The sequence below is a fragment of the Aquarana catesbeiana genome, linkage group LG07, assembly GCF_042186555.1.
Source record: "Aquarana catesbeiana isolate 2022-GZ linkage group LG07, ASM4218655v1, whole genome shotgun sequence".
Taxonomy (NCBI): Eukaryota; Metazoa; Chordata; class Amphibia; order Anura; family Ranidae; genus Aquarana; species Aquarana catesbeiana.
The window spans coordinates 185878719-185894558 of NC_133330.1; the positions used below are offsets into that span (position 1 = coordinate 185878719).

Sequence of the window (15840 nt, forward strand, 5' to 3'; positions counted from 1 at the left end):
TTGTAGCATTAAACCCTCCCTCTCAAAAGCTCATTATGTATCATATGTATACTGCCATGTTTGGAGTCAGGATAATGGAAAATTGTATCAAATGCTTACCGTAATTTTCCTTTCCTAACGCCAATACATGGCAGCATACAAACCCTCCCTCTGATCTTTGTGCTTTATATGGAGAATGCGGGAGGTAGCTCTCAGTCAGACTTTTATAGAGCTAAACAGGTCCTGTGGGTGGATATAGGGGCGGAGCTATATCATGTGTATGCTGCAATGTATTGGCGTCAGGAAAGGAAAATTGCAATAAATATTTGATACAATTTTCCATTTTTTTTTTAGGGAGGGATGTAACCCCTATCAGGTTTTTTGCTTTTGTATCATTGGGGAGAGTTTCCTTTACTTCCTGTCCCATAGCCTAAATGTGAGATAATCCCTGGTAGTCACCAGAGTCCTCTTTGGAAGATTTCCCCTCTATTACTGTTCTGGGGACAACCCAAAATGTGGGATTTTTTTTTACTGTCACTTTCAGTGATATACAGTACATAAACATGACAAATATAGAGGGTGAAGCTCGCTAACAGGGACACAAACAGCCATAAATACATGACAGGTGTTCTAGGTGTTCTAATCTTTCTCCACTAACATTTAAAACAAATCCTAATGGGATTATTGTACAAGATTTGGAAACACCATTGCTGATGTCTTTATGATAATTCTAGTGGCTGTTTTATTGCCTACTGGTTTTCAATATTATCTGAGCTACTAATAACAAGTATAAAAATAATTAAAAAGTCAGAGAGAAGTCCTCATATGCATGCTATTTGTGGCTCAGAGATGACTTTTTAACCATTTGCCGACTGCTGCACGTCGATATACGTGGGCACAATGGCAGCGGTGGGCAAATGAACATACCTGTACATCCCCTTTAATTGGCGGGGTCAGCGGGCGCGCACGCCCAGCGTGTAAAGCGTGAGCATGCCCGCAGAACCCATGGACTCGATGTCCGCCGGTTTCCCGGCGATCGTGTCACGGAGCCGCAGGACAGGGAAGTGCCTATGTAAACAACGCATTTCCCCATTCTGCCTTGCGTCATGACAGAGATCACTGCTCCCTGTCATTGGGAGCAGTGATCACTGTCATGTGAGTGGAAGCCAATTCCCCCACAGTTAGAATCACTCCCTAGGACACACTTAACCCCCAGATCGCCCCCTAGTGTTTAACCCCTTCCCTGCCAGTGTCATTTACACAGTATTTAGTGGATTTTTATAGCACTGATCGCTGTATAAATGACAATGGTCCCAAAATAGTGTCAAAAGTGTCCAATGTGTCCACCATAATGTCACAGTCATGACAAAAATCGCAGATCGCCTCCATTACTAATAAAAAAAATTTGTAGACACTATAACTTTTGCGCAAACCAACCAATATACGCTTATTGCAATTTTTTTTTTTTTTTTACCAAAAAATATGTAGAAGAATACATATCGACCTAAACTGAGGAAAAAAAATAGTTTTTTTATTTATTTTTGGGGGATATTTATTATAGCAAATAGAAAAAAATATTGCTTTTTTTCTTCAAAATTGTCACGTTTTTTTTTATTTATAGCGAAAAAAAAGGACGTCAACTTTGTTTGGGTACAACGTCACATTACCACGCAATTGTTAGTTAAAACGACGCAGTGCCGAAACGCAAAAAGTTCTCTGGTCAGGAAGGGGGTAAAATCTTTCGGGGCTGAAGCGATTAAACCTAAAGGGGTAGTCATGACAGCCAGGCAACCAGATTTTCAGAACATGTACCTTAAACTGATTTCAGTGGAGTAATGCAATTATAAAACCTAGACCAGACACCAAACAAAGGAAAAACATATTAAACATAATGTAAATTATGTCTTTAAGCACCTCAATTTGTATAAGAGACTATAATGTTCTATAGTTTAATCAAAAACAAAGTTCTGAGTATTCACTCAGAATTGGTTATTGTGGCGTTTCCTATAAAATGTTATAATACAAATGACACAGACAACTGTAACTGACTCACCATGTAAAAATTAGGCATAGTAAGGTGGATATCAAAATTAAAACTTGATTAAACATTGCAGATTGTGTTCTCTGTATTGCTCTATGAAGATCATTCTGAAACATAACAATACACATGAGGATCATTATTTCATGCAACATCATTTGCTTACGACTTAATTTAACAGAAGCCAATGCAAGTTACAATGAAATCACAGAAGAGTAGTGCAGGAACCTTTTTTAAAACTGGTGAGTAGGGATGAGCCGAACACCCCCCTGTTCGGTTCGCACCAGAACATGCGAACAGGAAAAAAGTTTGTTCGAACACGCGAACACCGTTAAAGTCTATGGGACACGAACATGAATAATCAAAAGTGCTAATTTTAAAGGCTAATATGCAAGTTATTGTCATAAAAAGTGTTTGGGGGACCCGGGTCCTGCCCCAGGGGACATGGATCAATGCAAAAAAAAGTTTTAAAAACGGCCGTTTTTTCAGGAGCAGTGATTTTAATAATGTTTAAAGTCAAACAATAAAAGTGTAATATCCCTTTAAATTTCGTACCTGGGGGGTGTCTATAGTATGCCTGTAAAGGGGCGCATGTTTCCTGTGTTTAGAACAGTCTGACAGCAAAATGACATTTTGAAGGAAAAAACTCATTTAAAACTACCCGCGGCTATTGCATTGCCGACAATACACATAGAAGTTCATTGATAAAAACGGCATGGGAATTCCCCAAAGGGGAACCCCGAACCAAAATTAAAAAAAAAAAAATGACGTGGGAGTTCCCCTAAATTCCATACCAGGCCCTTCAGGTCTGGTATGAATATTAAGGGGAACCCCGGCCAAAATTTAAAAAAAAATGACGTGGGGTTCCCCCTAAATTCCATACCAGACCCTTCAGGTCTGGTATGGATTTTAAGGGGAACCCCGCGCCAAAAAAAAAAAAAAAAACGGCGTGGGGTCCCCCCAAAAATCCATACCAGACCCTTATCCGAGCACGCAACCTGGCAGGCCGCAGGAAAAGAGGGGGGGACGAGAGTGCGGCCCCCCCCTCCTGAACCGTACCAGGCCACATGCCCTCAACATTGGGAGGGTGCTTTGGGGTAGCCCCCCAAAACACCTTGTCCCCATGTTGATGAGGACAAGGGCCTCATCCCCACAACCCTGGCCGGTGGTTGTGGGGGTCTGCGGGCGGGGGGCTTATCGGAATCTGGAAGCCCCCTTTAACAAGGGGACCCCCAGATCCCGGCCCCCCCCTGTGTGAAATGGTAAGGGGGTACAAAAGTACCCCTACCATTTCACTAAAAAACTGTCAAAAATGTTAAAAATGACAAGAGACAGTTTTTGACAATTCCTTTATTTAAATACTTCTTCTTTCTTCTATCTTCCTTCATCTTCTGGTTCTTCTGGTTCTTCTGGCTCTTCTGGTTCTTCCTCCGGCGTTCTCGTCCAGCATCTCCTCCGTGGCGTCTTCTATCTTCTTCTCCTCGGGCCGCTCCGCACCCATGGCATGGGGGGGAGGCTCCCGCTCTTCTCTTCTTCTTCATCTTCTCTTTTTCTCTTCTTCTCTTCTTCATTTTCTTCTCCGGGCCGCTCCGCATCCATGCTGGCATGAAGGGAGGCTCCCGCTGTGTGACGGCGCTCCTCGTCTGACAGTTCTTAAATAACGGGGGGCGGGGCCACCCCGTGACCCCGCCCCCCTCTGACGCACGGGACATGACGGGACTTCCCTGTGGCATTCCCCGTGACGTCACAGGGAAGTCCCGTCAAGTCACCGTGCGTCAGAGGGGGGCGGGGTCACCGGGTGGCCCCGCCCCCCGTTATTTAAGAACTGTCAGACGAGGAGCGCCGTCACACAGCGGGAGCCTCCCTTCATGCCAGCATGGATGCGGAGCGGCCCGGAGAAGAAAATGAAGAAGAGAAGAAGAGAAAAAGAGAAGATGAAGAAGAAGAGAAGAGCGGGAGCCTCCCCCCATGCCATGGGTGCGGAGCGGCCCGAGGAGAAGAAGATAGAAGACGCCACGGAGGAGATGCTGGACGAGAACGCCGGAGGAAGAACCAGAAGAGCCAGAAGAACCAGAAGAACCAGAAGATGAAGGAAGATAGAAGAAAGAAGAAGTATTTAAATAAAGGAATTGTCAAAAACTGTCTCTTGTCATTTTTAACATTTTTGACAGTTTTTTAGTGAAATGGTAGGGGTACTTTTGTACCCCCTTACCATTTCACACAGGGGGGGGCCGGGATCTGGGGGTCCCCTTGTTAAAGGGGGCTTCCAGATTCCGATAAGCCCCCCGCCCGCAGACCCCCACAACCACTGGCCAGGGTTGTGGGGATGAGGCCCTTGTCCTCATCAACATGGGGACAAGGTGTTTTGGGGGGCTACCCCAAAGCACCCTCCCAATGTTGAGGGCATGTGGCCTGGTACGGTTCAGGAGGGGGGGCCGCACTCTCGTCCCCCCCTCTTTTCCTGCGGCCTGCCAGGTTGCGTGCTCGGATAAGGGTCTGGTATGGATTTTTGGGGGGACCCCACGCCGTTTTTTTTGGTTTTTTTTGGCGCGGGGTTCCCCTTAAAATCCATACCAGACCTGAAGGGTCTGGTATGGAATTTAGGGGGAACCCCACGTCATTTTTTTTTTTTAATTTTGGCCGGGGTTCCCCTTAATATCCATACCAGACCTGAAGGGCCTGGTATGGAATTTAGGGGAACTCCCACGTCATTTTTTTTTTTTTAATTTTGGTTCGGGGTTCCCCTTTGGGGAATTCCCATGCCGTTTTTATCAATGAACTTCTATGTGTATTGTCGGCAATGCAATAGCCGCGGGTAGTTTTAAATGAGTTTTTTCCTTCAAAATGTCATTTTGCTGTCAGACTGTTCTAAACACAGGAAACATGCGCCCCTTTACAGGCATACTATAGACACCCCCCAGGTACGAAATTTAAAGGGATATTACACTTTTATTGTTTGACTTTAAGCATTATTAAAATCACTGCTCCTGAAAAAACGGCCGTTTTTAAAACTTTTTTTTGCATTGATCCATGTCCCCTGGGGCAGGACCCGGGTCCCCAAACACTTTTTATGACAATAACTTGCATATTAGCCTTTAAAATTAGCACTTTTGATTATTCATGTTCGTGTCCCATAGACTTTAACGGTGTTCGCTTGTTTTTAACGAACTTTTTTCCTGTTCGCATGTTCTGGTGCGAACCGAACAGGGGGGTGTTCGGCTCATCCCTACTGGTGAGGCTTGAGGCACAATGGTTTGAACAGTTCCATTGTCACAAATAGGGTGCGACTTGTCCTGGTGTCATTCTTTTTTTTAACTGCAATGCTAATACATATACAGTATATCGGTTAATTGATGTAGCTTGATTCACTGTTATATTTACTGGTAGATGATGAAAGGCTTATAAATATTCAGGGTATATTTAGGTGTATAAGAACTGTCCAAAGTTATGTTCCCACACCAGAAAGGATCTCCACCACCAAGCAGCCACAACGGGAGGCTTATCAGAACAATATGACTCTCTTAATACAGAAGAGTCATATACTGCATGCGGTAATAATGGTCAGCACAGAGCAAGGCCTTCAACTTCCTCCAACGGACTCAACAGTTGGCCAAAGAAACAGTAGACTTCCTCCGTCCACATATACATCTCCACACATGCTCAGAAAAAAAACAGGAGACTGAACACTCCACACAGTGTGAAACCCCAAATATCAGATTTATTAAAACATAATATTGCATTTACACAGAGAGAAAGAAGTTGTTGCACAGTAAAATTACAATTACCACATGCTATATATGACTCTTCTGTATTCTTCTGGTAAGCATCCCATTGTGGTTGTTTGGTGGGTCAAATTCACGACTTCTATGCCTTTTACACTGCATGTATTTATTTGCTACTGTACTATTAAAGCTAATGATTTTGTTTGTGTCTATGTAGACAAATATTATTACATTAGGGACATATTTGTAAAGCAGTGAATCTGATTTTTTCTAGGGATAAGTTCAAGCTTTTATCAGAAGTTCAGATTGATCTTTGGCTGTTGGAATGTTTGTAAAAATGCTAAACTTTTAACCCCTTTGAGTGGGAGTCGTACATTACATATAGTATAAATGATAGATGCTGGAACCTGCCATGTCCTTAGCAACCAGAGATGTTACCCGTCCCCATGCATTTACTGGGTGGTAATCCCCAGCCATGTAAACAATGAGGCAGGGATAGCATGACATCACTAATCAATACGGCCACATGTACACATTCTGGCAATGACATGCTCATTTTTGGTAAATTTATTCACCTGGTAGACAATGTTACTTTGTGTACTTTAATCAACATAATGCAGGAAGATGTCATGCAGTTCAAGTCAGCGCTCGGAGCAGATGCATCCATTAATTGGTGGGGTTACTTCCTTTTGGCAGGCATTGGGCATTGTTCATCACGATTTAAATGGATATGCATTGCTGAACAACATTATTGATGATAGATGTATATTGTGAGGCTTGTTTCTCTTTACTTATTTGTGTGACTGTACCCCTCATTCATTCACACTGGGGAGCGGTATCTGGGTTCCCCAGTATTGTTAAATGAGGCTTCCAGATTTTGATAAGCCTTCCATCTGCAGACTCCCGTGACCACTAGGCCAGAGATAAGATGCATTTGTCCTCTGGTAAGGTACCAACCAATGTTGGGGGCATGTGGCCTGGCATTGTTCAGGAGGGAGGGCTATTCTCATTACCCCTCTCTACTTGCTAGACAGACTGCATGCTCAGCCACAGGTCTGGTATGAAATTTGGGGGGGGAGCCTACACCTTTTTTTAGTGTTGGGGTTCCCCATTAACATCCTTGTCAGACACACATAAAGGATAAATGTCTGGTATAGATTAATTTAATCTACAGCTGTTTCTTTACAAATAGAAGTAATGCAACCAAAGATGTAATTTTCCTTAAACTTAAAAGCATTTTTTCTTTAAAGTTGTCAGTTTTTGTTTCACCACTTCACAAACAGGTTAAGAGCACCCTGCAAGCATGTTGTTTAAAGAATTTTTCCATCAGTAATGTTGGCCTAAAACATTATTTAAAGCGGGGTTCCACCCAAATTTTGAACATTATCTCTATGCATTCTCTTCCTTGCCTAGATGCTGACATGCTGTGTAAAAAAAAATTAAATCGCCGTAATTACCTTTTTTTTTCTAATCTTCTTAGCAATTCCTGGTTTTCCTCCCATGGGAGTAGGCGTGTTTCTAGCCTCTCCCAGACCTCCCACAGTCCCCTGGGAGCTAGTCTCAGGCTTCCCAGCATGCATTGTGCAACAGAGTCATCACAACATCTCAGTGAATGCTGGGAGCACAGCATTCACTGCATCCAGGAAATACATGCTTGTGGGCTTCAAATGCCCACAATGAAGATGGAAACCGCCTTCAGTGAATTTTATAAGTTATTCTTTACAACGAAATCGGACACAGGCGGACTTATAACACAGAACATGTGAGTAGATAATCATGAGAAGAAAAGTTGGCGAATGAACTTCAAAAAACGATAGATAGGTGGACCCCCGCTTTAAGTCACTGCCCCCCTTGAAAAGGAGTTTGTAATAATAATGTTTTACTTTGGCATATATATTCCCCAGGTCAGTGTCCAGCCACCCCTCATCCTTCCCTCATGCCATTTGTTTCACAATTTCTTGCTTTTTTGCCTAAAAAGTACTTTTTTAATATTTGCCTCCTATCGACCTGATGCAGTTTGTCACTTACCACTGTCACCTGCCACCTGATGTGGATTATCACTTGCCACCGTCATATGCCACCAGATGTGGATTGTCACTTGACACTGTTGCCTGGCACCAGATGGGGATTGTCACTTGCCACCGTCGCCTGCCACCAGATGTGGGTTGTCACTTGCCACGTCACCTGGCACCAGATGTGGATGATCGCCTGCCACTATTTGCGGATTGTCACTTGCCATGCCAGCCAGTGCCACCAAATGTGCGTTGTCGCTGCATTGGTGGCAGGCTGGCAGCACTGGTCAATTTAGTTCTGAGTGAGGGCAGGAGTGCTGTGATGCGGGGCAGGCAGTGAGAGATGATGTCATCTCACTGCTCCCCGCTGCACCTCCGACATTGAAGAGGCCCACGCTGTGAGGGTGGAAGAGCATTGGGGTGGGCGGAAAGAGATGATGTCATCTCTGCTTGTCTGCCTGCTCGCTTCTGTCATCCGCCTGCCTGGCTCTCTCCTGCAGCCTGGCCGCAGAGAGGCCATGGCCCGCTGGTTAGGCAGGGACCCCTACGGCAAGAGACTCGGGGCTATGGGCCCCAGATTCGGGGCTATAGCTTCAATAGCCACCCCCTAGTGATGCCACTGTGCATAAGTGTGAACCCAGCCCAAATGTCATATTTTACACACCAACAAACTACATACATTTAAACAAAACAGGAGCAAGTGATTTTTTTAGTATAAACTTGGAGACAAGAGATTTTAAAATAAACGTGGGGTACAAACAAGGGATCTGATATTTAAAGATGCAAGCTCAGTGGTTATGAAATATGAGTGGTGTATCCGCGCAACGGAACAGAAAATTAAAAAAGTGGAGAAAATGGAAAAAAATGGAAACAATGGAAGAAATCCATAAAGGACTGCTGCCTCCACAGATGTGATTTCCACCTAGGTGGAAAAAACAGAAGGTAAGTGAAGGGTTAGTGTGTGGGTGTGGCACTGTCCTAATTTTATAGAAATACTTGGTAAATTGTGTGTAGCCAAATCCCAAATGTAAAATCGCATAAACCAAAATTGCAAATGAAAATAAAACCAAACATAAAACAGCAAAGTGACCCCCTTTGGAGAGTGTAGATGTAACGTTGTCCTAGTGGAGAAAAAAGTGGAAAAAATGGAAAAAAATGGAAACAATGGAAACAATGGAAGAAATTGCATAAAGGACTGCTGCCTCCACAGATGTGATTTCCACCAAGGTGGAAAAAACAGAAGGTAAGTGAAGGGTTAGTGTGTGGGTGTGGCGCAGTCCTAATTCATAGAAATACTTGGTAAATCGTGTGTAGCCAAATCCCATATGTAAAGTCGCATATAAAGTATAAACCAAAATTGCAAATAAAAATTCAAACATAAAACAGCAAAGTGACCCCCTTTGGAGTGTGTAGGTGTATCGTTGTCCTAGTTCAAAAAATACTTTGTAAATTGTGTGTAGCCAAATCCCACATGTAAAGTCGCATGTAAATTATAAACAAAATATAGCCAAAATCGCATATAGCAAATTTAACGGCTAGGTTGGCCCCCTTTGAATTGGGGGAGGGGGAAGGGGAACAGGGGATGAAATCAAAAAATGACTTTAGCCAAAGCTATTCCATCCACATAAAAACCCCATATAGTGATTGACAAACATAACATTGCTGAATAATTACATAGGTTAAATCGTGACTAGTGCTCAGTGCAACTTAAAGCGGAGTTCCACACAAAAATGGAACTTCCGCTTTTCGGAACCCTCCCCCACTCCGGTGTCACATTTGGCACCTTTCAGGGGGGAGGGGGGTGCAGATACCTGTCTAAGACAGGTATTTGCACCCACTTCCGGCATAGACTCCCATGGGAGTCTACGCCACTTCCCGTCCCCACCGCGCTGTCTGCTGGGAACACACAGCTCCCAGGAGAGAGCGGGGACCACTTGGGACGCGCAGCGCGACTAGCGCATGCGCAGTAGGGAACCGGGAAGTGAAGCCGCAACGCTTCACTTCCTGATTCCCTCACCTAGGATGGCGGCGGCAGCTGCCGAGAACCGAGCGGGTTCTCGGCGTCCCCTGCCGACATCGCTGGACCCTGGAACAGGTAAGTGGCCATGTATTAAAAGTCAGCAGCTGCAGTATTTGTAGCTGCTGGCTTTTAATATTTTTTTTTTTTGGCAGTGTGGGTGAACCCCCGCTTTAAGTGAAAAACTTGACATCTTTGTAAAGCAAGGCAGGTATTTGTATTAATCTTGGTGACCAGGTGCTCATGTCTTGTGATCATGCGGACACTCACCAGCTTCTTTAACCCCTGCGGGGGTAATGCACAGTCACAGTGTATGCCATTGTGCAGCAATCCACAGGCTGTTTCTGGGTCACGGTGAGGTTTTAGGCATAAGTTGGATCCAACTTCAATCTGACGCTCTCCTGTTTTGATGACATTTGGTTGCCTATTATAAACTGCTTAAATGTGAGTACCATTCTGTCATCTGCATTCAATAAAGAGTGTTTTATGGTTTTACGCTATGGAATCTCCTCTTTCTTCTCTTATGCCTAAAACGTCACCGTGACCCAGAAACAGCCTGTGGGTTGCCGCACAGTGGCATACACTGTGACTGCGCATTACCCCTGCAGGGGTTAAAGAAGCTGCCTAAAACCTCACCGTGACCCAGAAACAGCCTGTGGATTGCCGCACAGTGGCATACACTGTGACTGCGCATTACCCCCGCAGGGGTTAAAGAAGCTGCCTAAGTGCCGGTTCACATAGGGGCGACTTGTCAGGCGACCTAGTCGCCTGACAAGTCACCTCCCGTTCTGTGCTACGGAACCGTTCTAATAGGAGCGACGCAAGTCGCTCCGACTTAGAAAAAGGTTCCTGTACTACTTTGGGGGCGACTTGCATAGACTTCTATACAGAAGTCGTTTTGCAAGTCGCCTCAGAAGTCGTTTGCAGGTCGCCTCGCTGAGGCGACCTGCAAGTCGTGCCGCCCCTGTGTGAACCGGCACTTAAACCTCACCGTGACCCAGAAACAGCCTGTGGATTGCCGCACAGTGGCATACACTGTGGCTGCGCATTACCCCCGCAGGGGTTAAAGAAGCTGCCTAAAACCTCACCGTGACCCAGAAACAGCCTGTGGATTGCCGCACAGTGGCATACACTGTGACTGCGCATTACCCCTGCAGGGGTTAGAGAAGCTGCCTAAAACCTCACCGTGACCCAGAAACAGCCTGTGGATTGCCGCACAGTGGCATACACTGTGACTGCGCATTACCCCCGCAGGGGTTAAAGAAGCTGGTGAGTGACCGCATGATCACAAGACACGAGCACCTGGTCACCAAGATTAATACAAATACCTGCCTTGCTTTACAAAGATGTCAAGTTTTTCACTTAAGTTGCACTGAGCACTAGTCACGATTTAACCTATGTACCGTATTTATCGGCGTATAACACACACTTTTTTCCCCTTAAAATCAGGGGAAAATCGCAGGTGCGTGTTATACGCCGATTCCCTGCGATCCCGAGCTGTCACAACTTCAAAATCGCCGACCGCGATTTGAAAATGGCGCCGCCGGCGCCGAAATACAAAGAGCCGGTCCTCGGCTCTTCTCGGCGGCTCTCGTTCACTTTCGGCTCCACTCGTAGTCCCGAGCAGAGCTATCCGAACCTACTCGGCTAGGTTCGGATAGCTCCGCTCGGGACTACGAGTAGAGCCGAAAGTGAACGAGAGCCGCCAGAAAGAGCCGAGGACCAGCTCTGTGTATTTCGGCACCGGCGGCGCCATTTTCAAATAGCGGTCGGCGATTTTGAAGCCCAGGACAGAGGATCGAAGGCTGCACTGGGGAAGGCTGCACTGGAGAAGGCTGCACTGACGAAGGCTGCACTGGGGAAGGCTGCACAGGGGAAGGCTGCACTGACAAGGCTGCATTGGGGAAGGCTGCACTGGGGAAGGCTGCACTGACAAGGCTGCATTGGGGAAGGCTGCACTGGGGAAGGCTGCACTGACAAGGCTGCACTGGGGAAGGCTGCACTGGGGAAGGCTGCACTGACAAGGCTGCACTGACATGGCTGCACTGACATGGCTGCACCGACAAGGCTGCACTGACAAGGCTGCACTGGGGAAGGCTGCACTGACAAGGCTGCACTGACATGGCTGCACTGAGAAGGCTGCACTGACATGGCTGCACTGGGGAAGGCTGCACTGACAAGGCTGCACTGACATGGCTGCACTGAGAAGGCTGCACTGACATGGCTGCACTGGGGAAGGCTGCACTGACAAGGCTGCACTGACATGGCTGCACTGGGGCAAGGCTGCACTGAGTAGGCTGCAATGATGGGCATTTAAATGTAAGTTTTTTTCCCTTCAACTTCCCTCCTAAAAGTTTTTTTTTCCTTAAAATTCCCTCCTAAATTGGGGTGCGTGTTATACGCCGGTGCGTGTTATACGCCGATAAATACGGTAATTATTCAGCAATGTTATGTTTGTCAATCACTATATGGGGTTTTTATGTGGATGGAATAGCTTTGGCTAAAGTCATTTTTTGATTTCATCCCCTGTTCCCCTTCCCCCTCCTCCAATTCAAAGGGGGCCAACCTAGCCGTTAAATTTGCTATATGCGATTTTTGGCTGTATTTTGTTTATAATTTACATGCGACTTTACATGTGGGATTTGGCTACACACGATTTACAAAGTATTTTTTAAACTAGGACAATGATACACCTACACACTCCAAAGGGGGTCACTTTGCTGTTTTATGTTTGAATTTTTATTTGCAATTTTGGTTTATACTTTATATGCGACTTTACATATGGGATTTGGCTACACACGATTTACCAAGTATTTTTATGAATTAGGACTGCGCCACACCCACACACTAACCCTTTACTTACCTTCTGTTTTTTCCACCTTGGTGGAAATCACATCTGTGGAGGCAGCAGTCCTTTATGCGATTTCTTCCATTGTTTCCATTTTTTCCATTTTTTCCACTTTTTTCTCCACTAGGACAACGTTACATTTACACACTCCAAAGGGGGTCACTTTTCTGTTTTATGTTTGGTTTTATTTTCATTTGCAATTTTGGTTTATGCAATTTTATAAGCTCAGTGGTTGTCATCCTGATTGTGGCATTGGTACCTTTTTTAAAAAACTGATTAAATTGGTTCTAAAGCCTCAATGTTTTTCACCTTAATGTATTCTATACATTTAAGGTATAAAACCTTCTGTGTCACAGACTCACCCCCCTTATACTTACCTGAACCCCCTTTGCGATTCAGCACTGTGCATGAGAGCTGAGGCTCGTCTGGATTTGTCCCTCCTCCCTGGGCAGATCGATAGCAGCAGAAGCCATTGGCTCCCACTACTGTCAATCAACTCCAATGAAGAAGGAGTGGGGTGCGGAGCTAGGTCCTGCTGTCTGTCAATGGATGCAGTAGCGGGGCTCTGGAGCAAGCCTGTACGAGTGCCCCATGGGAATTGGTTTCCTATTGGGGACACCAGCAAGAGAGGAGGAGCCAGGAGCACCAGCGGGGGACCTCACACACAAAGCAGTTAAGTATAGACATGTTTGTTATTTAAAAAAAAATTCCTTTACAACTACTTTAAGAGCAAATATACAGCCAGTGAAGTCCTAACGCACAAAGTCATCCAAAATGTTTGTTTATTGCTCTTTCTGTAGTCATTGAGTAGACTTTGCCTATTTTTTTGTGCGGTCATTAAAACAGGAAGCAAGCAAAAAACTTTCCACCGGAGGCATATACAGTAGTGAAATAGTATTGTGGGGAAGGGTGAGAACTTTAGTAAATTTTTTATCACAATTCAGGTCCCCATTCAGTAGATCTTTTTACTTCCTGTATCCCACCCCGCATTTAGCAGGAACCTATATTACTATATATATATTAAAAAAAAAAAAAACTACCAAAGGTTATAACCCTTGTCCAATCTGACAAAAAAATGTTTTGGCTGGCGTTTACCTTTAAAAGTATTAAGTCATCCTGCATGCTTGATCCATGGCATTAAGTAAACCCATGATAGTGACGGTATCTCTAAAGCCTGTATTGTTAAAAAAATTAAAACAATAACAGCGACCATCATTCTATCTTCACAGGTCTATTTTAACCATTGCTGACCAGCCGCCGCAGTTGTACAGTTTGGCTGCGCGAAATTGCCGCCGTGTTACGTTGCTTCCTTAATTGTCCACTAGGGGGGCGCGCGCGCCCCCTACTCGCCCGCGGAGCCGATGCGAGTGCCCGGCGGTCGCGATCACCGTTGAGCTCCCGCAATCACTCGGGGTATACAGAGAACTGGGAAGTGTGTGTATAAACACAGTTTCCGGTTCTCTGAGGGGAGAAGAGACAGATTGTTCAGAGTATGAACAGCGATCTATTTCTTCCCCTACACAGTCCACTCCCCCCTTCAGTTAGAACACACACTAGGGAACACATTAACCCCTTAATCGCCCTAGTGTTAACCCCTTCCCTGCCAGCAACATTTTTACAGTAATCAATGCATTTTTTTAGCACTGACCGCTGTATAAATGCCAATGGTCCCAAAAATGTGTCAAAATTGTCCGACGTATCCGCCATAATGTCGCAGTTCTGATAAAAATCGCAGATCGCCGCCATTACTAGTAAAAAAAAAAATTAACAATAAAAATGCCATAAAACTATCCACTATTTTGTAGACGCTATAACTTTTGCGCAAACCAATCAATATACGCTTATTGCAATATTTTTTTTTTTTTTTTTACCAAAAATATGTAGAAGAATACATATCGGCCTAAACTGAGGAAACAAATTAAATTGTTTTATATATTTTTGGGGGATATTTATTATAGCAGCTAGCGGCTACAGACGCTGCCTCTCTCCTCATTGGACAGATTGATGGCAGCAGGAGCCATTGGCTCCCACTGCTGTCAATCAATCCAGTGACATGGGAGCTGGGGGGCTTGGCTGAATCCCTCTGCCTGTGTCAATGGATGCAGCAGAGGCACTCTGGAGCGAGCCAGCATGAAGAGGCGGCACCAGAAGAGGAGGATCGGGGCTGCTCTGTGCAAAACCCTTGCACAGAGCAGATAAATACTGTATAACATGTTTGTTATTTTTATTTAAAAAAAAACAAACCTTTACAACCTCTTTAAGCTGCCTTGGGTGCACTGGGGCCTTTATTATGTCAATATATCTTAAAGGGGATATATGTGTACTGTATATTCAAATGTCAGAAGCAGGATTTAAATATGTCCATCTCTTTCCATGATAGGTCTGAATGTTTTGTGTTTAATTCAAATGAATGTATATACTTACAATCATGTTCTCCAAAGCATGTTTTGCCAGCCAGCAGTTTAGAAAAACAGGCACAAATAAATTTCTTAGAGGAGGCCAGAATATCTGAAAGGGAGCAATAAATAACATTTAAAATTGTAAATACAAATATTTGTATAAATGAATCAATATAAGTTTTTCACGCAAGATATTACTTTATTGTCCAATCTTAATCCCAAAAAATATGGGCTGTATTAATCTGGAATAAAAAGTAAATCCACCCTGACACAAAAACTCTTTGCATTTAAACACTGTACATATGTTATTACAGCACATAATTACTGTGGATAATATATTGCCCTTCTGCATTGTAATGGAGGATTCAGGTATTCCCCTCCTATGGCTTTGTTATACTAAGCTGAAGTTAGCATTGATAGTCAGCTACCAGTTATGTTTAGAATATTAATTCCACAGGTCACATTGACACCTGCATATAGTTCTATCCATTGTGTTCTGGAAACATGTTCTTATGCCGAGTACACAGGATCAGAATTTTGGTCAGAAAAAGCTCTGATGGTTTTTCTGACGGAATTCCGAGGGGATTTCACTCAAGCTGGCTTGCATACACACGGTCACACCAAATTCCGACCGTCAAGAACGCGGTAACGTACGACGGGACTAGAAAAAGGAAGTTCAATACCAAGTGCGCCCAGGGCCGATACTAGGGTCACAGATGCCTGGATGCAGAAATATTTCTGGCGCTCCCACGTGGGCGTGGTCATCTTGCCAACTCCTCCCCATTACAAATGTTACTATGGCAAGGACTCAAACACAGAGATGCT

General features: G+C 44.6%; 1 protein-coding gene across 3 annotated transcripts in view; it reads right to left on the reverse strand.

Annotated features, from left to right (window-relative positions):
• The window catches only part of LOC141103379 (potassium channel subfamily T member 2), a 2416326-nt gene that overhangs the window by 1564463 nt on the left and 836023 nt on the right, over positions 1 to 15840 (reverse strand). For all 3 annotated transcript variants that reach the window (XM_073592891.1, XM_073592890.1, XM_073592889.1), the window contains exons 7-8: positions 15041 to 15124; positions 2033 to 2127 (exon numbers count right to left, since the gene is read on the reverse strand). In XM_073592891.1, coding sequence (XP_073448992.1) covers positions 2033 to 2127; positions 15041 to 15124 — 179 coding nt within the window. The remainder of the gene's footprint in view (positions 1 to 2032; positions 2128 to 15040; positions 15125 to 15840) is intronic.